Below are 11,476 nucleotides of genomic sequence, written 5' to 3'. Positions count from 1 at the left end.
TCTTGGATAGTATGATTTTTTGAATTCTAATTCTAATCTAAAAAATAATATAAAAATATTAAGAGGGGTTGAATATAATTTCAGTAATGCGAATGGGGTTTTCTAAATAATATAAAACTTATTCTAATTTCAGTAAAGTGAGGAGGTTTTTTGTAATTTGTTTAAAAATGAGATAGTTGATTAGAATAATTAAGGGAGATGGTTCTAAAATCTTAAAACAGAGAGATTAAAAATACGGTTGAGAAATATGCCTCCTACAGACCCGGGTATCATAGGCAGAGATTAGATACCCCTACTTTAAATAAATATTGTGAAATGTGAGTTTCAAAATTTTGTTCCACAAGGTCCATCTTATTCCTTCTCAAAATTAAGAATTCCTCACTTAACCAAAATAAATAATAACAATTTGTCTTAGAAAAATTATCTATCCTCAGCTAATTAGCCATTTAGGAAAGTCTTATTCTATTATTTGTTTATTTCTACCAATATATTGTTTAAAACAAACAAACAAGCACAAAACTTGTTCAACTAAAAGCCTAAAACCCCTATATAAAACATCAACTAAATTACCCACGTTTAAAAAATTGTTTATCTTCTTGACTTAACGTTACACCTTTCAAGTAATGTTAGAGTAAATTCACTGTCAAATACAAATATTATAGTAAATAAATTAGATATTATGATTGACTATAGTGAGCGACTTACGTGACCAAAACATGAAAACACAATGATTATAGTGGACGAGAATCGAATTTTTTGTTTTGTTTTGTTTTTTTCTTTTTAACAAAACTTTCAGTGGGGAGGTCGGGGTTTGGCATACCCCTATTTATTTATTAACCATACGAATATTGGTGGGGTAGGGTGGGGGTTGAAATTTTTGTTTTTTTTTTTGCTATATAAGTGAAAAACCAACACCATGGTGCTATATAGAAGTACGTACGACGAAGGTAAACAAAAAATATTTCTTCTAAGATCGAGATGGCGAGGAAAAAGATTAAATTTGCAGAATGTGTTCTTCTTGAAGAGATAATTAAATACGATATCCTACATAGGGTACCTCTTAAAAGTTTAATGAGGTTCAAGGTGGTTTGTCAAGATTGGAACAAGTTAATATCATTAGAACGATGTATGAAAAAGGGAATAAAAAATTAAGCTTATTCTCCACCACAGATGACAAATACTCGATCGGTACTCCATCGCTAAATTATATTGTAGCTCCTGGCAGTGACTCATCTCTTCATTGAGTTATAGAATAAGTGTGAGTGTGTTCACTTTTTGTGTGCAAACAAAACTGAGTGTTATACTATACATTTAGAGCCTCAAACTTTTATAGTTTTCATGAAGACTTAAATTCATTCACACATTTGTCGTTGAGAAACAAAATTGTTGTGTCTATTTGCTGGTGTTCAAATCTCTATGCTTATTTGTCTGTTACGATTTCATGTACTCCCCAACTTGATATTGCATGTTAGATTGTTACTGCTAACAAGAGAATCAAAATATCACAAAAATAAAAAAATGAATTTTTCATAACTTGTGCTACATACTAAAAAGATAAATTAAAACAATTTCAAATGCGTGCTTGTCTCCTATTTGGTAGCTTAGTGATTTAAGGTTTTATTGTATATGGTAAACGCAATCGCAATGACAGAGAAAGTAAGTTAGTTATTCTACTTTAATTTAGTTTTTTCTATTTGTATGTTGCATCCTTCAGTCTTGTTTTAAACTTTATATTTTAATTATTGAGTTGTTTTGCAGTGAAGTTCCAACTAATTTATGGATACATGTAAAAAAAATAAAATAATGGCCTACAAGTAGGGGTGTGCATGGGTACCCAATTACCTGAACCCGAACCGAAACCGGAACTATTTATAGCGGGTCTGGGTTTTAAAATGTTAGACCCATTTAAAGTGGGTCTTCAAGAACCGACCCGATAAAAAACCGAACCCGTTAGAACCGAATAGTAAAAAACCGATGGGTACCCGAACCAAAACCGGAACCGATTAGTTTGATTTTGATATATAGAATTTAGTATTATATTACACTAAATAAAAACAAACCCAAACATTATTATTATATATAGTATTATATATAGTCTATATTTGTTAGGTGTAAAATTATACTAAATATATATAACATTTAGCATAATAGTGAATGTGTGTTATTAAATGCATATTTTATAATATTACATTAAATATGTGCATTATAAATAATAATAATAATATTTACGTGTCTATGTCTATACGTATAGTCGTATACTATGAATTAACTTATGCACTGTCTATATTAACTAATACATGAACGTGTACGTGCTTGATATATTACATGTATATATATTAGATAATGAATACATGCAATGCTAACTAACAATTGTGGTACATGTGGTATTTATTCTATATATGATGCATTATGTATAGTATAATATACATATGTTCGATTTAAAATATACACATACATATAATGTATGAGAATGTATTTAAAATTTTTATATAACTTTCAAATATTATTATTGAATTTAGGACCATTACTTCTTATGAGAGGACAAAAATATCGATGACAAGTGTTATAGTCTATGTAAACCAACTTTTATATCGGTTATATAACTAAAAAAAATAATTTTAGCAATAAAAATGTATAACCCGATAAGGAACCGAAACCGGAACCGGAACCGACTTAATTAATGGGTATGGGTTCGGGTTTTCAAAATATAAAAAAAAGCCCGAAAGAACCGAACCCGATAGAAACCACTAAAAATAAACCCAGAATCGGAACCGGTAAGAACCGACCCAGAACTGACCCATGAACACCCCTACCTACAAGACATGATGAGTGATTACATTATGTATTCTAACCGGGTTCAGACTAGATTCAGTTATATGTGAAGGGCAGTCCAAATTCATAGTCATAGTTAGAATAAGAGAATGCAATCGATAAAGCCCAAGATGGGCTGTAGTTGATTCCATCCGTGAACCCGGTTCTACTAAATCATATCTCGAAAGCATATAAATAGCGTCAGCCTCAAAGTCTTATTTAGAGAAAAACGAGGAAAAACGAAAATATTTATTTGTATGGTCTGAAAAATGTCTGCGCGGATAGGAGGAATCGGTGGAGCAGCAACACTGACTCACCAACGATCCTTAATGACTCATTCACCCACTACTTCAACTCCAATTGTTTACTTAACTCGTTTCAACTCACTTAAAACTACTCACAAACATGTCACTCACTCTTCTCTCCAACTCAAACCAGAAACAACTCCCACTTCTTCTTCTTCTTCTTCAGGTAACACTAAATATATATACTTTCCAAGTTTACCCTTTGCTTAATGTGATTATATTATCTTTTTATTGTAGCTGGATATAAAGGAGTGGAGAATTTGGTAATTATTGGTTCGGGGCCAGCTGGATATACAGCAGCGATATATGCGGCGAGAGCGAATTTGAAGCCGGTTGTATTTGAAGGGTATCAAGTTGGGGGTGTACCTGGTGGACAATTAATGACAACTACTGAGGTTGAAAATTTCCCTGGCTTTCCTGATGGGATTACTGGTCCTGATTTAATGGATAGGTATATAATATCAAATTTTTAATCTTTGTTTGTTTTGGGTTATTAGTATTAATAAGTTTTGTTTATGTTTAGGATGCGTCGACAAGCGGAACGATGGGGTGCTGAGCTTTATCAAGAAGATGTGGAGTTTATTGATGTTAATAATAGTCCTTTTACTATAAGGAGTACCGACCGCGAGGTAATGTAGTATTGTAAGTTTTAAGTTTTGCAATGGTGCCCCCACGTTTTGGGGTTGATAGGATCAAGTTTATAGTTTTTGAAGTATATGTGTTTTGGTTTTGAGTCTTGATTGATAACTTGTTACAGTATGTGCAAATGTGGTTGAGATACGGAGTTTTTGACATTTATAAGTTTGTTCAGATTTGTACTTATTGTTAAAGAAAAGAAACAAAAATGTATATTGTGTTTAACAAATGACACTCACCTCATTTTACCCATTAACACCCTAAGTAACTGCGTATGGAAAGTGAAACACTATTACTAATCATGTACTGTAGCAGATTAACTGCCTGGGTCACAAAACCTTTTTGTGTTAATATAATTTCTTGCAACACGCATGAATTGCACAAGTAGGATATAAACAAAATCTCTTGTGGGAGAAGTGGAGGACCAAGAGTATAATATCAAGTCGTAACATAGTGATAGCGAGGTTAATAAATGGAAGGTAGGAAATAAATTAATGTATACCAAAGAATTTCTCAATTTGAAGAATAAAATGAAAGTGTATGATAAAAGTTGAAGAATGTCCAGACTCCTGATTTTAGTAAAGAGAAAGTTAGAACTGTCGCACAAGAGTTGATGTCGCGTCTGAGTAAAGTTCTGGTCATTTATTTGACATCCACCGTTGTGTTATGACTTATGGCATATAAAAACTATTTCTAGAGTGGAAGATGCTAGCTCGAATAAGTGAGGTTGCAGTTGGAAAGGGCAACAGTCACTTAGTGATGAACAGATTGGTGTACTTTTTCGTCTTCTTGAGAGCATACATCCCATCATCTCACAAGTGGGGGAACCCTGGCTGACCAGTGTTTTGACAAGGAGGACCAAAAGTAGGACTTTGGCATCCTGGATCAAATGAACCGATCTCATTTGCCTTTTATATCTTAATATTTGTCCCATATAAAAAATCTGACCAGGTATTATATATTGGTGAGTTAAAGCTCTAAAGAGATATCCTATATATAGTAACACCTTTTTAGTTGAAATCACTCACGACCTGGCAGGACTTTTTCTCCTCAACATGGAGAAGCTACACTTAGGAAAGAAATATTTACTATATCTCTATAAAGGTCATTACGGTGTTATGCGAGATCCAAGGGGTTGCATGTGGATCATCCTGAGTTATTCCTTTACTGCCTACTATTACTGAACTTACTTGTTCGAATGACCACGCCTGCTGAGCATCATGGACAAACAAATATGTCGTTAAGCTGATACAGAGAGTTATAACACCAAAAGGCTTTTAGGCACTAATGACATGATATATAAAATGCACTTACAAAAATTCTGAGTATGTAGATAACATAACATAGGATAGCAGTGTGTAGATTCTTGGCATGAAATTGACATTCAGACTGATTTCACTTCTTCATTTGTAAATTAATTAAATAGGAATAAAATGCCCACAGACATATCACAGACAATGGTAGATACTAGTCGAAAAGCATAATAGAAACAATGTCCATTTGAAATAAGAAACATCCGTGAGACATCTATGGATCTTTCAATCAGGGGATGAAGAAACTAATTGGAACAACAAATAAGTTTTGAAGTGGACTTGAGGATCTTTTGTCAGGCTGAGATAATCTTGGCGCACCCTTTTTAAGCTGTGATGAGATATTTGTATCCACGCATATTCCTCTCTGTGACCCACTGCCTCGCCAAGGAGGAACTTTATTATCACCAAAATATGTTATATGGATCACCAGGAAAAAAAAAAGAAGGTAAAAGAGAGTAAAATTGCAGCGATTTCACGAATGACAAAACCAAGTTTCAACTAGAATATGGTTTACAGTCATACACCAGTTGGTCTGGTCTTATATTCTTTCAAGTAAAATGGATTTGGCTCTGAAGGTTAACAATTTGCCTTCAACCGATAGTCCAATGTTGTAATAGAATTCTATATTATAGCCCGTATTCGCTTCACGTTGTTCTATTGAAACTCTGCGTGTTTAGTGTAAATTTGTCCAATGTGGGATAAAAAAGGTATGCTCGTTTGTTTTTATTTCAGAGCTTCTGTCAGAGCTCATGTAGCTCCATGAGTTATACCATTTTATTAACACATTTGGTTTTACTTACCAGATGAAGTGCCACGCTGTTATTGTGGCCACAGGAGCTACAGCAAAAAGGCTTCGGTTACCTCGCGAAGATGAATTTTGGAGTAGGGGAATTAGTGCTTGCGCAATTTGTGATGGGGCATCACCACTTTTTAAAGGGCAAGTTCTTGCTGTTGTTGGAGGAGGTGATACGGCTACAGAGGAAGCCCTCTATCTTACCAAATATGCTCGTCATGTACATCTACTTGTACGCAGGCAGCTAAGGGCGTCCAAAGCAATGCAAGATAGGTGAGTAAAGATGTCTTCTTTTTGGGTTCAACACCACACCTTACATTTTTTATCATATGTACGTATCGATTCAACTGATGAGAAAACAAATGTTTGTAATGATTAAATAAAATAATGGTTTATAAATTATAACTGCTAGCAAATGGGGATTCTTTGACTTAATTAATTTGTCTCGATATACAAGCAGCGTAGTTTTACAAACAAACCCTGATAGAGCACATTTAGTTTATAGGTCAATTCATTATGAGTACTTGTATATTAATATTTAAGAGATTGAGTTTCCTGAGCCCGAATCTACATATATATACATATGTCACGAGTCTTATTTCTTTATGAAAAAGTGTTATTTGTGACTAAACTCATAATTTTTACCATCTTCTCATCTTCTCATCTTCTCATGTAATATTGTAATGTGTTATTTTATTTTTGTTTTTTTAAACAATAATAATAATTTGGGTTAGGGCAGATTCTCGTGTAATGTTAAATTCATATTCCCTATGTTTGGTATAAGTTCTATAAAGTTCCCTGTAGTATTGAGTTTTTCCCAAAGTTCTCCTAGGAGTCCTAGCCAAAACAAAGTTCCTTGGGCAAATTTTCTTTTTAAGTTGTGTATCTAAGGTGGAGAAGGAGTTGCAACTAGGGCTGTCAATGGATTCTAGAAAATTCAACCCGAACCGATAAGATAATATTATATTTCATCCAAACCGAAATAACCGATAAGATATATTGCAAACCGAAACCGATTAATCAATTAAATCCTAAATTAAATCGATTAATTTCAGCCACACAATTGATAAAATGTATACAAAATTAATCATAAATATTACTAAAATGCCATCTTATTGGTTCGGGTTCATATCGGTTCAGTGGAGGGCAAAACCGAAACCAAACCAATATCTTATCGGAACTCAAAATTGAACCCATTACCGAACCGAAACCGAATTACCAAAACCCAAACCACTTTTTATCAGTTTGGTTCGGGTCGGTTATTGGGTTATTGAAACCCGTTGATAGCCCTTGTTGCAACCATGCTAAATGATGATACAGTTGTCTTGAAGTGTAACTTAGTTTTCTCTAGAAAGCCATCAAGTTAAATTCAGCACTAATGGATTATGTGTATGGTAAGTTTTCAACACCTTGAATGTCTTTTTAACAGGTTATTATGGCGCATGTTTCAGAATTATCAACAATCCAAATATCACCGTGCACTTCAATACCGAGACTGTGGATGTTGTGAGCAATAGCAAAGGGCAGATGTCTGGCATCTTGATAAAAAACTTGGATACAGGGGAGCAATCAGTACTTGAGGTGAAGGGCTTATTCTATGGCATAGGTCATACTCCAAACAGCCAGTTGTTGGAAGGACAAATTGAACTTGATACTGCGGGGTATATCTTAGTCAAAGAAGGGACTGCTGAAACTTCTACTGATGGGGTATTTGCAGCTGGAGATGTGCAGGTAATGCTCTCCAATTTTACTCAATCTCCTGCTTTGGTTTGACAATTGGCATTTAGTTTTAAATTATATATTTTAAAATAGGTTGGTTGATGTCCATCTTGGGGTAGATATGATCCATAGGATTTCCCATTAAGTCCATACACCAAGGCATGAAAACTGCACTGACTAATGACTCAGTATTTTGTTTAGCCATCTGAGCCGTTAATGTTTTATATTTTTGTTCGGTATCACTACTTTTACCAAGTGGACCCTGTGCAATCAATAAACACGTTGAATGTAAATCCTAGGCAAGCCAAGAGGCCCCTTACATTATAATTTTCATATCATTTTGATTAGGTTTTTGTTTCCAGTGAGTTAAACTACACCAAAAAGTCACTCTTCTTTATCTTTTATTTTATGGCAAGCCTGTTTTTAAACAAGATCAGTAACTCATTGATGCAGTGGGGTTCGAACCAGACCTCTGGTATCATCACCCAAAGGTTTTACCAACTTTGCTAGTTGGCATCTGCCATCTTCTTTATTTGTTATTTCCTTCTATTTGCTAATTTTTCTTATGAAATTTGAACCGTGTTTAGTTGGAAATATTAAAATTTACAATCTGTACTCTGTAGTATGTTCATGTATCTTTTTGGTTTTCTGTATAGGATCATGAATGGAGGCAAGCTGTGACTGCTGCTGGTTCAGGATGTTTAGCTGCTTTATCTGTTGAGAGATATCTTACGAGCAATAATCTCCTTGTTGAGTTTCACCAGGTAATTAACCTCTGTTTTCAGCTGTCTACCAAGATACCTTAAAAGTTGATCTTACAACAAGTAACAAACTGAAGAGTCGATCTTTTTCACTATGTCAATCTGAAGCCATCTTGGCTTGAGTAGCTTAAGAGTTGCAATCAGATCCTATATTGTGGCATGTGATAGAAATGCCATAGGTCGCGACTGTGATAACAATATCTTCCTTTGTGAAAATGCATGAACATTACATACATTAGAATTGGTCTCCCTAACGTGAATTCAGCTTGTTTCACAGAAGCTTGTGAGCATTTGTTCACTATCTTCAAATTCGCTGCATGTATACATTTTTCAGTTTATCCTCTCCATTTATAGATGTTCCCAAATTCCCAGGTGCTCCAAGTAAGCTTCACCTGATAAGACTGTAAGCTTAACAAACGCCTTTTCAAGATAATGAAATAGTATTTTGCATCAACACATTCAATCTCGAGCTAATTTATTCTGCAATGATTTCATATCTCCCTAAATTGAGATGGTTGGAGAAAGATAAGGGAGGCAATACCTTCAAACTTGAGTTATGAACTTAAGATGGTCGAAATCTGTGCTGCATTTTATAATGTAATTTGCTGAAGTGGCCATTGGCCCATTTGCATGATTATAAATTTTAGTAACACTATTATTGTGTACCTCATATTACTGTCATTAGTAATTGACCAAAAGTCCAAAACTTATTGTCTGTTGTGTGCACATTTTGAACTTGCCAACAGCCCAAAACCGAAGAGGTCAAGAAAGAACCATCAGACAGAGATGTCCAACAGGGTTTCGATATCACACTTACCAAGCATAAGGGTCAGGTATGCCTGTTTATGCAGTTCAACATTTGAAATTTTTATTGTGTGTATCTTACAAATCCATTCGTTCATGTAGAGTAGATAGTGTACTCACTTTATCTTCCATTCTAAGCTTGACTTGGTTTTTGCAGTATGCTCTAAGGAAGTTGTACCATGAGAGTCCAAGGATTATATGTGTGCTATATACATCACCAACATGTGGTCCATGTCGGACCCTGAAACCCATATTAAGCAAGGTATCTTTTTTTTTTGTCTATTTTTATTTATTTATTTTTTTTTAATCTGTAAACTTAATTATCTTTGATTACCATAACAATGGTTACATAGATTCACTTGACACTGCTCAAGCTCCTCACAACATACATAAAATCACAAAATACAAGTGCCCCAATTACACAACATCTAGATAGTTAACCCCTCAAATGTAGGACAAGCTCTTGCCCAAACCTAACCCATTTGAGCAAACTATCCTATGTATAAGAAATACATGTATTATATCATTCATTCAATTGGGAGTTGTCATATGTACACCACTAAGTTTGTGAAGGGCTGCCCAACAACACGAAGACAAACAAACCCTAATTAAGGGCTGCCAATTTTTCATTGCAAAATGCTTTTTTTTCCCAAAGTCTTCACCCAATTCATTTTGGCAATCGAGGTTGTAATACCATTAAACCAAGCATTATCTATATAATTACTCAATAGGCAAAGTGATCTATCAAAGACTACTCAAACCCAGATCCAGATCCAGATCCATCAATGAACATCGATTCATGTCTTACTTCAACTAAGTAAAGCCTGCACATGCATTGAGAGACCTTGGTAAAATTAGTTTGGGTAGAAAAAGTGGGCAGCCCTTATCACTTATCGGGCCTGTTTGTTTTCAGTTGGTTGTGGGCAGTCCTTGGTAAATTAGTGGTGTAGATATGACTCCACATTTATTTATGTCTGCATTTAAGCACACACTTGTCAACACGGATTTGCCCTCTACACAGTATATATTTTGAAGAATCCCCCAATAATAAAAAAAGGACATTTCAGAAGTTTCAAATATAAAAACAATCCCTTTTCGGCTTGGCTAGAAATTGGGAATGAGCTAATTTTGATGTCGATCTCCTTGATGTAGACGTCACTTTTCACTGAACTCAAGCATCGACTAGTCTCTATGTCTATCTATTTTGAAACTTGAGCATAAAGACATTTTAGGTGCTTAATGTAGTTTTAATATGCTTACATATGCTAGTATGTAACAATCAACAACTTGTAATATCTGTGATGAACAGGTAATAGATGAATACGACGAGAATGTACATTTTGTTGAAATTGACATCGAAGAAGATCCAGAAATTGCGGAGGCAGCAGATATCATGGGCACGCCGTGTGTTCAATTTTTCAAAAATAAGGAGATGATCAAGTAAGTTAAATGGCATTCCTTTTGTGCTTTTGATTCAAATCAGCCGTTGTACACTCATGAGTTAAACATTGAGGACTTGATAAAAAAAAAAGAAGCTTATAATTTCGTGATGAATGTGCAGGTCCGTATCAGGTGTTAAAATGAAGAAAGAGTATAGAGACTTTATTGAGGCAAACAAATGAGATCTATTATCTCGACAGCTTTGTGACTATGATTCAATTTCTTATTCGATTTTGTTCATCCAAACAGGCAAGTGAAATAATGCCATTTTGTTTTGTTGTACTACTATGATGAGCCTTTATACATCCTCTTGCATTGATGCATAAGTGGGGTGAAATGATTTTGTAATTACGACCCAAGTTTTCAGTTCGGCTAATTCAGCTGTAAAACATGGCACATTGTAGTTCTGCTGTTTGATCAACTTGCCATCGACCATTTGAATCTCCCCGCTCCCCTTGGTATTTGAAATACGACCTGCTGGTCAAGAGACCTTTTTTTGGGAGGGTCTTAAATAAGCGTATTGTCTGATTGTATCTTAGAATGGACACATTCCTCTTTCCAGCCGCAAATATATTGTGCATTTTTTTAATAAAAGAACTGAAGGCAAGGGAAATTTTCATTTGAAGTAGGGTGCAGGTTTAGACAGCCTCGCGCTTTTGCACCGTAATTATTTCAATTGAGATGTTATAACACTGCATGTTTTACCTAGCAACCGTCCCTGGATGCATTCACGTTCCTGGACTCGGTCAATTCTTTTGTTTCTTAAATAAAATTCCATGGCCATGTGTAGGTTGCATGTCTGGGAACATCATTCATATTTTTATTGTTGGTGTGTGCGTCAAGGATGTGTTCGAATGACTGTATTGTTCCGACGTCATTTGGAACAAAGGTTAA

At 34.8% G+C, this 11,476-nt stretch overlaps 1 protein-coding gene across 1 annotated transcript; it reads left to right on the top strand.

Moving 5' to 3' along the window:
* Positions 1 to 3,027: 3,027 nt before the first annotated feature.
* On the top strand, positions 3,028 to 11,003 carry NTRC (NADPH-dependent thioredoxin reductase C). The gene is made up of 10 exons (XM_086578041.1): positions 3,028 to 3,282; positions 3,354 to 3,567; positions 3,640 to 3,745; positions 5,869 to 6,131; positions 7,310 to 7,589; positions 8,234 to 8,341; positions 9,085 to 9,171; positions 9,300 to 9,404; positions 10,452 to 10,582; positions 10,704 to 11,003. The coding sequence occupies exons 1-10, from the start codon at positions 3,081 to 3,083 to the stop codon at positions 10,762 to 10,764; spliced, it is 1,557 nt and encodes a 518-aa protein (XP_086434167.1). The 5' UTR covers positions 3,028 to 3,080; the 3' UTR covers positions 10,765 to 11,003.
* Positions 11,004 to 11,476: the final 473 nt, after the last annotated feature.

The sequence above is a fragment of the Coptis chinensis genome, chromosome 8 (genome assembly GCF_015680905.1).
Source record: "Coptis chinensis isolate HL-2020 chromosome 8, ASM1568090v1, whole genome shotgun sequence".
NCBI classification, from domain to species: Eukaryota; Viridiplantae; Streptophyta; class Magnoliopsida; order Ranunculales; family Ranunculaceae; genus Coptis; species Coptis chinensis.
The sequence above is the reverse complement of the archived record's forward strand: the minus strand, read 5'-3'. Positions and strand labels throughout refer to the sequence as shown.